At 47.1% G+C, this 16,640-nt stretch overlaps 2 protein-coding genes across 2 annotated transcripts in view; both read right to left on the bottom strand.

Annotated features, from left to right (window-relative positions):
• Positions 1 to 16,640, bottom strand: part of Fam124a (family with sequence similarity 124 member A) — a 54,139-nt gene that overhangs the window by 8,347 nt on the left and 29,152 nt on the right. The window contains exon 3 of the mRNA XM_060391291.1: positions 11,747 to 12,480. Coding sequence (XP_060247274.1) covers positions 11,747 to 12,480 — 734 coding nt within the window. The remainder of the gene's footprint in view (positions 1 to 11,746; positions 12,481 to 16,640) is intronic.
• The window catches only part of Serpine3 (serpin family E member 3), a 123,336-nt gene that overhangs the window by 77,586 nt on the left and 29,110 nt on the right, over positions 1 to 16,640 (bottom strand). The gene's annotated exons all lie outside the window — the stretch shown is intronic.

Genomic DNA, 16,640 nt, shown 5'->3' with positions numbered 1-16,640 from the left:
GACCACTGCACCCTTGTCTCCAGGGTCTCCCTGTGTAGCCCAGGTTGGCCTCAAACTCAGGATCCTCCTGCTGCTGCCCTGAGGGTTAGAATCACAGGCCTGTGCCAGCATGCCTGACTATGGGGCATCTTTCCCATGCTGATTGGCCAAGACTATTTGTGTGCAAAGTGCCTGCTCTTTGAATATATTCTGGACTTAATACTTTTTTTTTTTTTTTAATGTGCATTGGTGTTTGGCCTGAATGTACAGCTGTGAGAGGGTGTCAGAGCCCTGGAAATAGAGTTAAGGACAGTTGTAAGCTGCTGTGTGGCTACTGGGAGTTGAACCTGATCCTCTGGAAGAGCAGCCAGTGCTCTTGACTGCTGAGCCACTCTCCAGCCCCTTGAAGCAATGCTGGAGTTAATACTTTTTAAGAAGACATAAGCATCACGGATATCACCAACCGACCTGGAGCTTGTGGTTGTATTCTCTGATTGTTTCTATGGTTAAACACTTTTAATCTTTTAATAAAGACATTTACATGCTCTTTTTTTTTTTTAAATACTGCTGCTGGTTGTACTATTTTAAGGATGAGTTGCAGGTGCAAGTGCAGGTGAGGTGACGCTGAGTAAATGTTTGCTATGAAAGCACGGTGCCTACTATAGTGAAAACACACAACTGAGTCCTGAAAGTTGTCCTCTGACTCTCACCGCTGCTCTGTTACCTACACAGCCACACACACATGAGAGACCAAAGGATAAGCAGCAATTGTTAAGACTATGTAGAGTAGGTGCGGTACAGCAGTTAGTAAGTTCCCTGAGGGGAGAGCTACCTCGCTGTGTTCTTTCCCCACCCACTAGAGATACAGTTGCTAGGGAAACTGGACCCTCCCCCTAGGGAGGGACACCTGGTCATTAATAGTCTGGGAACCTTCCTATAGACAATCGATTCAAAATGTAACACCTTGACCAATAGATGCTTGCCAGGCAGGAATTGCCCCTGCCTTGGGCATGCTGGGATGGACCAGAATCTATAAATCACCCCACTAACCTGGGTGCGGGGAGCTCAGCTCCCACCACTTCGGCGGTGGGGCTGTGTAGGCCCGAGCTGCAGCTTGTAATTTACAATAAAAAAGACCCTCATGTGTTTTACAATGGAGTCGATTCCTGGAGATCTTTTGGGGGCTCGCGAACTGGGTATAACACACACACCACCACCACCACCACCACCACAACCACCACAACCAATGGGTGTGTGTATGTGTGTTTTATTGGCCTCTCACCTATACATGAATTAGGATTACTGTCTGTCTGTCTCCCTTGCACTTTGGTCATCTTCCTCTGACCCCCCCTTCCCTTAAATCCACTGCAACCCCAGCCTGGGGCATTTGACTCTTGGCCATTTCATGGCTCACAGTGGTAAAAACAACAGGCAGTCAGCCAGGGCAAGAAGGACGAATAGTTCACTCCTTAGGATATCCTACTCCCTCACATGCCTCCAGCTCCTCACACAGAACTGGGGTGGAAGGAACCAGCCTGTCCTGAAGAGGGAAGGGCCTAGTCTGGTGGATAGAGCTTCAGTTATGGAAGCATGGTGTTGCTTGTTTGTTGTTATTATGGTGGGTTTATTTTTTTTTCCTATTCTCCAAAGCACTAATTCATGTGTAAGTGAATTACTACTATCTCTCACAGATTAGAAATAAGCCATTAGAATGCAAAGGCAGTATTACTGGAAGACCGAGCCAGCCAACTATACCAGAAAAGGAACGCTGGTGAAGCAGTCCTGCCAAATAGCTTTCAAAACCTCCACTGGCCTTGGCCTGGTTTATCATGGCTTAGGCGACAGCTGGTAAACTCTTCCCCTCCCATATAACCTTAAACTTGGGTAACCCACACCCAATGTAATGGCTACAAGGTTTTGTTTGTTTGTTTGTTTGTTTGTTTGTTTTACTAGAAATGATACTGGAGAAAATATCTCAAGACGGAGACTGAGGTTGTCATCAACGCATGCCAGGAGGAACAGAAAAAGAGTTGAATTTATCTCCTGACATGGGTCAGCACTTCACAACCCTGAGTGCTCTGAAAAATATCCAGCTCTGTGGCAGCAGAAACAGCCTCTCTGGGTGGGGGGGAGATGGTAGAGGGGTAGGAGGGTGTGGTAGCACTAAGGGCAGCCAGGGCTTATGAAGCTCCTTGAGCCAGAGCTGTGGCTTCTTTGACTTGCTGACAGCCCTTCATGCTTCACCTTTTACTTTCTTACTCAAGGACCTATGCCTGTTTCTATGGCCACTTGAATGACCGTCCTCTGAATGACTACGTATTTCCATGACTACCCAGGACTCTTTCTAGAACCTTAAGAAACCTTCTTGTTGATCTTGAAGTAAGCGTTGGTAACCTGACAGCTCCGAAAATTGGCCCTTGGAACACTAAGACCCAGAGAGAGTGGGGAGAGGAAACCAGGGCTTTCCTCTTTGTCTAACCCCTCCTGTGGCAGTTCATTTAGCACTCCTTTCTCTGTTTTTATGCAAGTATTTAGGCTAAGGCACAGCGATCCTGTCTTTTTTTTCTTTTTAATTCTTTATTAATTGTACTTTATTCACTTTGTATTCCCCTATGGTTCTCTCCCTCTTCCCGTCCCAGTCCCTCCCTTCTTCCCCCCTCTGCATGCATGCCCCTCCCCAAGTCCACTGATAGGGGAGGTCTTCTTTTCCTTCCTTCTGATCCTAGTCAGTTAGGTCTCATCAGGAGTGGCTGCATTGTCTTCTTCTGTGGCCTGGTAATGCTGCTCCCCCCGTCAGGGGGAGGTAATTAAAGAGCAGGCCAATCAGTTCATGTCAGAGACAGTCCTTGTTCCTATCACAATGGAACCCACTTGGATACTGAACTGCCATGGGCTACATCTGTGCAGGGGTCTTAGGTTATCTCCATGCATGGTACTTGGTTGGAGTATCAGTCTTAGGAAAGACCCCTGTGCTCAGATTTTTTGGTTCTGTTGCTCTCCTTGTGGAGCTCCTTCTTCTGATGTCCATCCTCTTTGCCTTTCTGGATAGGGACTGAGCATTTTAACCAGAGTCCTCCCTCTTGATTAGTTTCTCTAGATGTACAGGTTTTAGTAGGTTTATCCTATAATATATGTCTATATGAGTGAGTATATACCGTGTGCGTCTTTCCGCTTCTAGGACAGCTCACTCAGGGAGCCTGTCTTCTTAATTTCTCTGTCTGGAAAGTGACACGACAATGGCAATGTCACTGCTACAACCCTTCACCATAAGGTTTCACCTCATTCTTATCTACAAATGTGTTTTTAAAACAAACCTTGCTTGCCAGCCTTGAACCTCATCAGTGCCAACCATTTCTATAAGCGATAGTTTTGCTCTTGTGGTTTCACCTTTCCATTCACTTAGAACTGAGAGCTACTGACGACGTTTGTAAGGTGATTGCCAGGAACATCGAGGCTGCTTACACCAGCTGGCTCTCACAGAATGAAGACCCAGGCTAGACAGAAGCTCCACCCGGCCTTCTCCAGAGCAGGGGCAGTCATGGCCACTGAACAGACTGAGGAAAGGCAGGTCTAATTTCCCACCTAAACCTGACTAACTGGGAGATAGTGTTGACTACTGAGCTTGGTCTATCAACTTTGCCTCTACTTCACAGAACTGGAGTCAGCACCCCAAAATTTCCTGTGTTAATATTGAGGTTCCCCAGGAGTATGTCAGGGACTTCCAACATTCCACCCTAAGGCTCTCTTCCAGCCAGAAATCTGTGTGGGTTTTTCTGCATGGTAAAGTGTAAATAAAAACATTAAATAATTACTTGAAAACCTCATCATGGAAGTGCTTATTATTTAAGATGTAGGCACAGAAACAGAAGCACCTAGAGATGGAAGAACTTGTTCTTTTTAATAAGAGCCAACCAACAGCTCCACTGGTTTAAGTAAAGGTTTGCCATCAACGTATTAGACTTGGAATCTAGAAATTTTAATATCATACACCCCATCCCCACGTCTCATTCTTTACATACTTTAAATGACATACTTTAAATGATTGTTATTTTCACCCAGGACAAAGTAAGACAGCAGCCATTTTTACCTCCATAGTGGGCCATGAGGATCACAAATCTGGCCTGGGCTCTCTGAGTGAAATTGGGCCAGTTCTGAAGTTGCCAATGACCTTTAAGGGGGTGGGGCAGATCTCTACTCTTGCAGGCTTACTCCAGGAGCATAGTGAGTTAGAACAGCATCCCAGGACTGTTCACTGATCCCCATCTCTCCCCAGTTAGTAATCTGGTCGTTAGAACTTCCTCAGGGCAGGGGACCAACTTTGGCTTTACCTGGACTACTCCTACCTGGAATTACATTGATCTTTCATTTTTCAGGATGAGGATTAATTACATATTATCAGTGCAAGTGCTCTTGATCTGTTTTCAGACACAGAAAACAAACAAACATCCAAAGCTTTTTAAAATTACATTTAGTTATGATGTATGTGTGCATACTTGTGTGTGTGTGTGTGTGTGTGTGTGTGTGCATGCACATATACATGTTTTGTGAGACAAGTCTTTGTCCCCTGGTTGTCCTGGAACTCTCTATATAGATTAGGGTGGCCTTGAACTCAACAAGATCTGCCTGCCTCTGCCTTCTGAGTGTTGGGATTAAAGGCATGTACCTCCTCTCCTGGCTAGCCACTCTTCTACTGCTAAGGCCAGTTGAGGATCTGATCCTCAGGGGTCCCTTGGGTTTGGGAGGACCTTTGGCAACTCTGGGCTTCCTTTGGCTAGCTGTTCCACTCATTTAAGGGTAAGTTAAGGGCCTTGCTTGATCATAGTTTCACTTGGAAGCAATGAGGAAATTTTCCTCTGTGTTGACCCTTTTCTTGTACACTTGACCCTGGATAGAATCACCAGGTGGGGTCTCCATGGCCTCCTTGAACAAGAGACTAGGTGCCTTGCCACAGACACAGAACATCTGAGAGGTCCTATACTCTCCTGGGACCTCCCTGAGCCCCCCTGCCTCCCTTTTCAACTCCTCTGCCACATCAGCATAAGCTCCAGCCATAGGTATGGTACACACAGATGATTAGTCCAGTCTGGTACTGTAACTTCTGTGCAAAGTTTGGATAGAGCTTGGGTGAAACAAACTAAACTTTTTTCAACTAAATTTGATTAAGCATACATTTCTGTTTAGTAAGAGCCAACCAACAACTCCACCAGTTTAAGCAAAGGTTTGCCATCAACATATTAGACTTGGAATCTAGAAATTTTAATATCATACACCCCATCCCCACGTCTCATTCTTTACGTACTTTAAATGACTTACTCAGACCTTCAAAACTTGTTTGTCTTTTCTCTATATACAAACCCATCTTTACTAAAATCATTTACTTATTTTTTTTTCCTTAATATCACAAGGCACAGTGACATTAACAAATAAATTTACTGGCTGATGTGAGCCCTGCTCCCCCACCCCCACCCCTCACCCCGGGAGTGGTGGAAACTAGTCTTGTTTATACTCTCCTCATGAAGTCCCAGTGGCAAGCCAGAGCTTACTTTCACTGTGGGGAACCAACAAATTTGATGGGTTTGCTGTTAGTTCACAGGTGATCCCACTAGCCTGCCCCAGGGACACAGCAACTACTTATGTCATCACCTGCCACCAACAGGTGTGTGCTGGATAAAAGGACCCACCCACCACCCCTGCCCTCTACCTCTGTCCTCTCTCTCTAAACCATGCATGTGCTCTCTCTCTCTCTCTCTCTCTGATGCCCCCTTTCCCTCCTTCCCTGCCCTCTCTCCTTCTCTGCCCTCATGGCCTGCTCACTCTCTTCCTTCCCCATCCTTATATCAGATCTGTTGCCATGGAGTGTAATTCCTTAGGGGGTATGCCTTGGCACGGGCCCACCATGGTGCCTCCACAGCCTCATTATACAGCACTTACTTCTAGAACATGGGTGAAGGATTATTGCAGAGGTATGAGGGGCCCTCCAAAGAGGATGCACTCGGAAGTCTTTACCTAGCATGAATGATGGCTTTTTCAAAGACCTCCTTGCCTACACACTCTAACTGGTCGCCTAGACCACAAGGCCACGAGCAATTAGGGCATAATTACATACAATTGGCTAGGAGGCATGGCTGAACTTTGGCTTAGTGGACAGTGTTGTGAAACATCACCTCAATTAAAAAAAAAAAAAGCCAAGCCAAAACTAAGCACATAGGATAATGTAATAAATTATCTGTGTGCATGCCATTAGACTATGAGGCTGTGTGAGTTTCCGGGTAAGCCTTATGCCTGGTCTTCATAACTTTATATGGTGTGGGAGAGTCATTTATCATAACTGTGGTTTGGGTTTTTAAGTGAGTCTAAGTAGCAGATAGAGAGAAGCAGCAGACCCATAACAAAAATTATTAAACCGACATCTATAATGCCCAGCAGAAGTCGACCAAGGACACCCTGTGAAAACTGTGGTGTGGAGCTCCTATCGAGATATTTGTTCTAGGAGGGAGGAGGAGGATCCTCCCTCTGCTGTCCAAGAGTGAGCATCCCATTAGGTGTTTTTACTGTAGACATCTCCATGCCGTGAGATAAATAATGTTAACCTCTGACGGAAATACTCTCTCTTAGGTGTTCTCAAGGGCGCACTGTCTTCATCCATGGGCTGTGGTTATTCTCTTTATCTCTACCACAGAGTCAGGGGGCAGCACCCATGGCTGAAGACGGCCAGGCCAACAGAAGTATTTGCTTTTACTGATGCCTAGCCTGAGACCATCCCTGTCTAGACTGGGCAACCAGCTGGTTGAGAGCCTATACCTATAATCCTTTCTTAATGTGTCTGCAGTGGAGGCAAACACTTTGTAGAACTTAATAACAGGTTCTTTTCCTCATAAGAGACCGCATTGTAGGACAATATAATAGGTGGCTATTTTTCCACAGAGGTGGCCTTTTAACTGCAGCTTCTGTCCAGGCCAGGCCTGTGTGCATTCTTTAGTCCCCATCAACCCTCCTTCCTTGTAGCTAGTTCTCTAGGAAGGTGAAGGTCAGCACTGAATTTTGTCTATGAAAAGTGTATTCCCTTTTAGGTTATCAAGAACAGAAACCCATCACACGCTATTAAGAGGGGAGAATTTATCTATTTGAGGTTAAATTACATGAGTCCCCCATGGGCTCATGTATTTGAACACTTGGTCCCTGTCCCCGCTGATGACCCTGTGAAGGTTATCGAAAACGTCTGGGAGCGGAAGCATCTTTGGACCGAGGAGGTCTTTGGGAGCGGGCTTGGAGGTCTGATAGCCTCACTCCCCTTTCTGTTTATTTGCTGCTTCCTGACTGCAGAGGCAATTGTCACCAGTTGCTGCTCCTTGCTTTTGTCACTCCACCGTGGTAGACTGCAGCCCCTTGGACTGTACAAATAAACCCTTCCTCCCTGACGAGTTGCTTCTCGTCAGGTGTTTTGTCACAGCGATGACAAAAGTAGCTAATACACTAGGAGATACCTAAAGCTGCGGGATTGCAGACAAGTTCAGAATACATGGAGCCTCACGGCCATGTGAGATCTTGCCTTGCAATTCTCTAGTCTCTTCTCTGCGGGTGGGAGCCATTCCCTCCACTCAAAGACACTTTTCCCTTGCTGGTGGAAAATACAGCTGCTGTCTGATCCCAAATTTTGCATGTGGGGTTTTCAGCTACTGGAACCTTTCTTTCCAAATTCTAGTTCCTGATGCCTGTATGAGGCCAGGTGCACAGACAACCTGAACTTCACCAGCTACAGCCAGCGAAGCTGGACTGGGTCAGCCGTCAGCCCAACAGGGTACATCCGCTACAGTTAAGGAGGCTCGATTGGGTCACTCCAACATGGCATATCAGCTATACTTAAGGAGGCTGACTGGGTCAGCCAAACATGGTCCACCAGCTGCAGCTGTGACTGGAGTAGAAGGGCTTTCAGCCAAGGCCTGCTGGAGAGGGGACAGCTTGACAGAATATAGAGTTGACCAGCACCTGTCACAAAAGGGGCAGCTTCGCCCTTATCCTCAGCACCCCCCTCACTTAAGTGCTTCAATAGAAGCAGTTTCTCATAAACGGCTAAATTAGATTGCAGTTACATGAATGTCACCCATTCAGAAAAGGAGAACGCTTCCTATTTACATGCAATTTATAGAACAAGAAACCTGCGCAACCTAGTGCTTTAGAAAGTTGTAGGAAATAAGCAGCAGCAGACAATGACCATGGTGCAGCCTGGCCTTTCAGTCCTGAAGAGCATTTTCTTTGCTTTTCAGGAAGTCATCCTCCTCTGTTGCAGCCTAAGCAGTTACAGACTTACTTGTAATTCTCACAACAAAGATTTCAGCTAAGCATTACACTACGTTCAGACAAGAAAGAACCTACATTTTGGAATTTCCAAAAGACTGGATTTTGTAGTGTATACTATGCAAAGGCAGACAAGTAAATTTGAAAAATTATCATAATCATTTCTTCTGAAAAGAGGTTTACACACGTTTCCAAAGTTTTTGGTGTATGTTACCAGGAAATTTCAGCATACACAAGGACAGCTCTTACTTGGCTAAAGCTAACTGTTCTCTCTTAGATGTTGATGGATTAATAAGACCCTTGTGCCTCCTAACATGCACTATAATTTTTTATTATATTTCTTTTTTGTTATCTGCCTCCCCTATAGAAGTTAATCTCACTAAAGCAGGAACTTCTCTCTGGCTGCACTCAGCGATCACAGTGCCTGGCATGGAGAAGGCTGCCTATGGATTGTCTGAATGACCCACTGTTTAAAGTTAGGCGTGATATAATTTTCCCATGACCTAAAGATTCCAAGTGTGTATGAGGTAAGCAATGCCGTGAAGGTTACTTACAGTTGTGGGTGCAGAGGCTGGATTAGCCTGAGAGTCCAGTCAGGGTGCAGGCTGAGTGAAAATGACTAAAGCAGCCACTGTGCACGTGGCCATATCTCTCAGGGAAGACATTCTCAGCCTCTTCCTCGAAGCTCGGTTTGACAGGTGGCAACTCTTTGTGGCAGGATGCTCTGCTTTTCACATCTTAGAAAGATTTATTCTTTTTTATTTTATGTGTGTGTGTCTGTGCACGGGTCGGTGCACAAGAGGTTAGAAGGAGCCAGGCTTACAGGTGCTTGTGAACCACCCAACATGGATGGGGTCCTCCCAAAGAGCAGCCAGAGCAGAAGAGTTTAAACTCTTCTGCATCTAGTTGCTATTTCTCTTCTTGCTAAGTAGGTATAGTTATCAGTCATCTTAAGTCTCTTTTTGTTGTTGTTGTTTGTTTTTTGAGATAAGGTTTTTCTGTGTAGCCCTGGCTGTCCTGGAACTCACTCTGTAGACCAAGCTGGCCTCAATTCAGAGATCTGCTTGTCTCCGCTGGGATCAAAGGCGTGCACCACTACCACCCGACCGTCTTAAGTCTTTCTTAAAAATGTGGCATCTACTTACATATAGGGAAAAAATAAGATATCATGGCCATTCTGAATCTTGTTTTGACTAGATAGCATGCCTTCTTGAATAATGCAGAGCTCAGGGAGGGGCTGAATTGTTCATACGAAAAACAACACCAAATAACCCCTCTCCTCTAGAAGAGTTATAGAGGAAAGGGTGGCACCAATACTCAGAGTTTGGATGAAGGAGGGGAGAAGGTCAATGTGATCCCAATCTGAACAAGGCAAAAGAAAGACTATGCAACCAAGATTTTATGCTGTATATAAATGCATCCACTGATCAAAAATTTTATCTTAAAAAGCATATTTGAAAAGAGTTTTAGGGAACTGCAGTGTCTAATTTTGACTGCTAACTTAATTGGATTAAGAAATTCCCACTCAGGGGCCTGGAGAGATGGCTCAGTTAAGAGCCATGGTTAAGAGCACTGTTCTTCCAGAGGTCCTGAGTTTGAGATGCCCTCTTTCTGTCATGCACATGTACACGCAAATAGAGCCTTCATATGTATAAAATAAGTAAATCTTAAAAAGAAAGAAAAGAAAAGAAAGGAAGGAAGGAAGGAAGGAAGAAAAAAAAGAAAGAAAGAAAGAAAGAAAGAAAGAAAGAAAGAAAGAAAGAAAAGCCTGTGGAGGGGGTCTGTGAGAACGTTTCCAGAGAGGTTTGGCTGAGGATGGAACACCCTCTGTGAGCATGGACAACCGTTGTCTGCTGTCTGTGCCGAGGCCCCACGTTAAACAAAAGAGAACAAGGAGAAAGCCACCTGAGCACATTCAGCTTCCTCATCTGGTAGGATGTGAGTGGGCAGCCTCACGCTCCTGAGGCCACCCCCTCCGCCCCAGACACAATGGGCTGTGTGTACTCTCACCCTAGTCCTGCTGCAACGTGAGATGCCAAGGCAGGTTGATAGCCATGGGAAGTCTCCTCTTCTCTGAGGAGAAAGGGAGAAGGGAATAGGGGGAGGGGAGGTAAGAGGGAGGGACTGGGAAGAGAGGGGGAAGGGAAGAAAGCTCCCATCTGGATGTAATGTAAAGTAAATTAATTAATTAATTAATAAAAACATCATCCAATGTAAGAATTAAAGAAAGAAATTTAAAAAAACGAAAAGAGCTGTGCATAAAACTATTTGTCAGTGACCCTCCCCTTGTGACTTGAATATCTTAATTTTGTTGAGGTCTGAAATATAATTTTTTACTTCCGAAAGTGACTTAAAGCAAAAGATAGGCGTGCACCTCCTGTTGGAATGGGAGGCTGTTCTCTGCAGGTGAACAGCCACCATTCTCCAAAACTGGGAGGTGCTGTTGGTTGCCCCGCCTGTGGTATTTAACAGTGTTGCTAAACTGGCTTAGAGAGAAATTCTGTGGAGACAGACGTGCCTTAGTCGCAAGATAAGAATCTTTTCTTTCTCTTTCAACAGTTCCTCATCTTCAAAAGCCTCCCACCTAGACAGACTTTACAGCCACTGCACCGCCTAGATCGCCCCTGACATCACCACTCAGGGTTTCCTTTGAGGCAGAGCCCAGGCCACGCCTTCCACACTGTTCTTTCATTTGTGCTCAAGAGAGGATAGTTTATGCCTACGGAAAGAAAGCGATCACTTCAGCAGTCATCACATGCATTTGTGTCCTTCAGCACAGACCCAATCCTTTGCTTTACCTCAACTATTACTGGTGTGACTGTCATACTTCACATAAAAAAAAAATTGTCAGTGTTCAGATGCAGAACTGTTTTTCTCACATTTCAAAGAGGATTAGAGAGTAAAGGCCAGTATTCTGTTCGTTCGGTAACAAAGCCACATTCCCTGGTTTCTTCAAAAGGAAGTCTGAAAAATCAAGGTGTTCCTATAAACAGCAGTGAACCCCGGGTGACCCTCTTAGGTCATTTATCTTAACGTCCCGTGGCAGCGAGTGTGGAAAGTGGAAGTGGGGGCAGCGGGAAGAGAGCCAAAATCTTCTCTATAGACAACTGTCAAACTCCTGGGCTTCTCTAGGAGAAGTGGGGAATACTATCTCGGGGAAAACCTCCCCTGGTGTGAACGATCGGATTAAGGGCAAGTTATCAGCAAGTTGCCCAGGTGAGAAGCCTGTGGGCTTCCACCTCCAGAGAGCCAGTGAGTGTTGGGAGTGCTAAAAGAACCAGGGGCAGAGAGGTCTTGGCACCTCTGCTCTTGCCTGGAAGAGTGTGGGATACGCTACTGGTCTAGGTCGGACAAAGCCACTGGGCTCCTCTCTGCCCTACCTAACTCACGGCTCCTCCAAGACTCCTAAATGGCTTTCCGGCACAACAGACTGCAGACAGACAGACAGACAGATGTCAGACGACCTCTGTACCTGCAGAAGGATCTTGTTACCATCGTGGTCCTCAGTCTGCCAGCGCCCCTCGCTGATGGGGCTGCAGGGGTTGGGCAGGAGGGGCACCAGCTGCCCGATGTCCTTCACTCGGAACTCGAGCACGGAGGAGTCGGTGGGCACTGGGCTCTGATCGCAGGGCAGTCTCTTCAGGGAGAACTGGATGTCCACATCCAGGTTGGAGAAGATGGGAAAGATGCAGAAGTCCGCTTTGCGTTGGCTGGGGCTCCGGCGCAGGATCAGCTCATAGAAGCGGAGGCTGTCTGCGTAGGTGTCGTGGCGACAGTAGACGGTGAAGCGTACTATCTCCTTGCCATAGTGCACAGGCCGGATGGCCCACAGCGGGGTTCCGGGAGCCAGAGTGAAGAAGTCCTGGCTGCAGGGCAGGTAGGGTAGGAATCGGCCTTGCACGCGCTCTGTGTGGTGGTGGCGCCAGGGTGGCCGCTGCAGCACGCGGTGCACCTGCAGGATCTGCTCTTCTCCGTACTCCTCCTGAAGGAACAGCACCACGGCCAGCGCCGGCTGCGCGCCCTTGGGGGACTTCCGCTTTCGCCTGCCTGTGCGTCGCTCAGACACTCGGAACAGTGGGAGGTCAGGGTGGACCCATGCCAAAACTTTGTCGATGGCCTCCTGCAGTGGCTGGGACTCCCCCGGATCTGCGATGATGTGGGTGCTCACCAGGAAAGGGTCCTGTGCCTCTTCCACAGAAAGCTCACCTGGGAGCACACAGGAATGAATGAATGAATGGATAAATGGGTGCTTGGGAAGACAGATGGGTGGATGGACAGACAAATGGATGGCTGGGTAGATGGACAGATAGGTGGGCCAATGGTTGAGTGGATGGATGGATGGATGGATGGATGAGTGGATAAATGGGTGCATAAGTGGACGGATGGGTGGGAAGCAGATGGATGGATGAGTAGATGGATATGTGGATGGATGGGTGGATGGACAGGTAAGTGTATGACCTGATGATTATTCCACCAAGAGAAAGAGTAACAATATATATTGCCTTTGCAGGAAGAGAAGCCAAATTCTAACTGAATGGAATCTATGATCTTAGATTCTGTGATCCCAAGTTCTAGACAGCAGAAAACGGCTGTTGCTTTGTATGTTGGACAGTGTTAGGAAAACCTTGGTTCTGTCCACCAGGTTTGGTAGTTTCATCTAGATAAGAGAGGTCCCATCTCTTGATTCAGAAAGCCCCAGTCGGCTCACGAGCAGTTTACACATGTGCCTGTTATCATAGGGCTTTAACAATGCTAGATCAAAACTTGCCTGAATTTTTCATCTCATGAGAACAGCTGGGTTCATTGCTACACATCTCCCATTCACTTGCACACTGTTTGAACAGCTGGTATGTGCAGGCTGCTGGGAATCTGTTTAAGAAGACTGAATGAACATTGCTCTCTTAGAGTTATGTGTTATACAACCTGTGTCACCACAGGCTGCAGCTTTTACACAACCACAGACACGGGTGAGAATTTTATGACTTAGGTAGGAAACACAGATAGAAAAGTGTACATTCAATGTGATATGTGTCTACAATGAATGAAGCAGAACTGCATCTTGGGATGGGGTCAAAAAGGAGTTAGGCCTACCTATGGGAAATATAGCCACTGGAATCTTTCTGAACTTCCTTTTGAAGTTTATTTATTTATTTGTGTGGAAGGTGAAATCTAGAGGACAACATGCTGGAGATGGTTCTTTCCTTCTACCGTCTGGGTCCCAGGAATCAAGCTCAGCTTATTAGTCTTGGCAGCTATCCCCTTTACCCACTTAGCCATCAAGCCTACTCTTCTCAAGCTTCTAATAAAGAACAGATGGCATGGACCTTCAACGAGACCACACAACTAGATACACATATGTTTCTTTGGTTGGCTGCCATGTATAACAGGACTGCCTCATTTCTTTATATACCGGACTCCCTACTTGGAGAAGCAAGCTTCACTCTCAACAAGGCTTCAAGAGAAGATGCTGCAGCTTAAAGACAGGCAGTTGCAGGTCTCCTAAAAGGACCATGATACCTTACCCACAAGTGCCCCCTGAAGCACCCCCAATCTTTCGTTTTGCAAATTTCGTTGGTCTGCTTTTGTTTACACCTTTAATGGGCATTTAAGGTCTCTGTCCTATGTGGAACTGAGGGGAGCACCCAGCGCAGAAAGGGAGCTCACACTAGTCTGCAGCTGGGGATGCCTCAGCTGCATGAAGCCCCCTCTCACTGGAGGTGTAGGAAGGGACAACCAGAAGATGGCAACAGCACACTGGGGCTGTGGGAAGGAGTGAGGGTAAGTGGTGAGGTAGCTACCTCCTGCACCGCCCAGAACCTCACAAATCTTAAATGGCAGATACCTCTGTGGTGGTTTGAAGGAGAATGGCCCATAGGCTTATTCTGAATGCTTGGTTCCCAGTCGGCAGAAGAGTTTGGGAAGGATTAAGTGTGGCCTTGGGAGGTGGGTTTGCTTCAAAAGCTGGAGTCACTCCCAGTTTGTTGTCTCTCTCCGTCCTCTCTTCCTCCTTCCCTCCCTCCCTTCTTCCTCCCCCTTTCCACACCTTCCTTCCCTCCCTGATGTTTGTAATCAGATGTAAGCTCTCAGCTATCACTCCAGGGCCATGCCTGCCTGCCTGCTGGGTTCCATGCTTCTAGCTACGATGATCACGAACCCTCTAGAACTGTGAGCCCCCAAGTTAAATGCTTTCCTTTATAAGTTGCCTTGGTTACGGTGTTTGGTCATGGCAATATGGAAGTGAGTAAGACAACCTTCAATTGCAAAGATGAGTGTTTAACCTGGCAATGCTCAGCCCCCGGGTGAAGCAGTTTGCTGGCCATTGTCGTGTTTGTTTGGCCTTCTAAGTGTTCTCTGTGCGCTATAACCTGACCATGATGGGTCCTAGGCAAATATGCTTAGTGTGCCTTTACCTAAATGTAATAGAGCCTAGGTGAATGTGCTACTTATGCTGTAACCGACATGTGATTGACCTTAGATATAGCTAGACATCTTTTGACCAAGTATGAGAGGGATGAAGTAGGACAGGAAGATTTAGCTGGAATACAGACCAGCCCTTACAATGTCACCAGGAGTGAGGGTTAGAGTAAGCAATGACCCATGATGTCCAAACAGTGCAGTGGCCTTTTAGCGACCATAATCCAAATCAACCACAGGATGTCAGGATGTTTTCTGGGAGAAAATACTCCACTGAGCCTGGGAGGAGAAAGGGCCAGCATCAACCTAGCTGAGCCCAGGCTAGATCAGGCAAAGACAGATGGCGGAGAACATCTGGCTCATTCAGGGGTGGATTGTTGACCCAAGACACATGGGAAATAACAAATGAGTGAAGGGCAGGAGACGACTGTTATGCAGTAGTACTGAGGACGCAGGTGGAACAGGGAGGAGCAGAAGAAGCATATTTTCACAGGCTACTTTGGAGGTATGGCCTCCGAACACACAAGCCCAGGGCAGCTCTGATGTTCCTGGGATGTGCTGTTTAACGGAGGGGCAAACAGAAGAGAAGGGTGGGTTCAAGGGAGAAGAGCAAGAGCTACTTGGCCTGGAGTATTAGTTACTTCCGGGAGGCTGTCCATTGGGTTTTGGACTTTGATGCTGCTGAGGTATTGGCCAAATCTAAGGGTGGGCCTGCTGCTTTTAGATGCTGTCTTGCACTTGTGTGGTGATCTGATGTGTGTGTTCCCATATGGATCTGAATTACGTAAATCTACCACAATGGGCTTAGAGAGCAGCCACAGGGTTATTCCGGCCAGCTTTAGGCTCACTCTTTCTGTCTACCTGGCTCCTTCCATTTCATCACACTTTGACACCATCCCCAGCAGCAGAGCAGCCGAAGTGGAAGCAGGGATGATGCAGCCCGTCCCTTTCCCCAGCTGCAGCTCTCCGAGAGAAGGCTCCAGAGCTGCCAGACCGCAGCTCCCCTCTCCCAGGCTGCCACCCACTCCTAACTCCAGAGACACACGACTTTGCTAAACACCAGCCAATGTTCAACCCAAATGGGAAAGGACAGAAAGGTTTTGAACAGGACAATGATGAAGTTTGTTCAAGGAATTACAGATGGCTTCTGTCAGGGAAGCAAGAGTAGATGGAGCAGAAGGAATGCTGGGAAAAGTTGTCAGAGAAGTGACATGGCTCCTTTAGGATCCAGACCCCTCACAGGGTGTGCACACAGCCACAGGCCCAGAGTGAACTAACAGGACTTCTTCTCTAACCGTCTGAGTACACGAGCTCATTTAGTCCCAGTACGGCCCTTGAAGTGGCTGAGATCACTGCCTGCATTTTAGAAAATCAAGCCAGCTACCCACCAAAAGCAGCACAGGCGGAGGCGGGACCCTCTCTCTGGCACAGAGTCCTGTGAACCCCTGCACCCCTACCTTCTCTCTGCTGTATCTGCACCCTAGCAGGATGCCCCACTGCCATTTTCACCCATGTTTGGCCATGCTGCCCCCACTTTTCTCTCTCCTTCTGAGTGGCCCTTCCCAGCCACCAGCTTTGTGTCTCCTACGATACTCATTTGCATTTCTTTCCGTTGGCTCTGGGTCTCCTTCTGAGGACAAGTGTGCCAGAAGCCACCTCCCTCTTGGTTCCTGTCTAAGCCTTTACATCTCAGCAGTGGTCTGGAGGGTAACACAGGGCAGGGCCATGGGTGTTGGTACCCAGGAAGTACAAAACAGAACAGAGATTTCAAGAAAGCCCACAGGTAGGGAGGAGAGGCTAGGCATGAAGAGTCAGGGGAGCAGGAGCTAAATTTCCCCTAGATGCCTAGAGTTGTCAGGGCCCTCAGCCACATAAAGGTTTCCCAGAGAGCAGGAACAAAGGCTGAAGCCTGCATGGATGGCAGTGTGTTTATAGCTCTGCAAAGGGCAGGC

Source organism: Meriones unguiculatus, chromosome 9 (genome assembly GCF_030254825.1).
Source record: "Meriones unguiculatus strain TT.TT164.6M chromosome 9, Bangor_MerUng_6.1, whole genome shotgun sequence".
NCBI classification, from domain to species: domain Eukaryota; kingdom Metazoa; phylum Chordata; class Mammalia; order Rodentia; family Muridae; genus Meriones; species Meriones unguiculatus.
The sequence above is the reverse complement of the archived record's forward strand: the minus strand, read 5'-3'. Positions and strand labels throughout refer to the sequence as shown.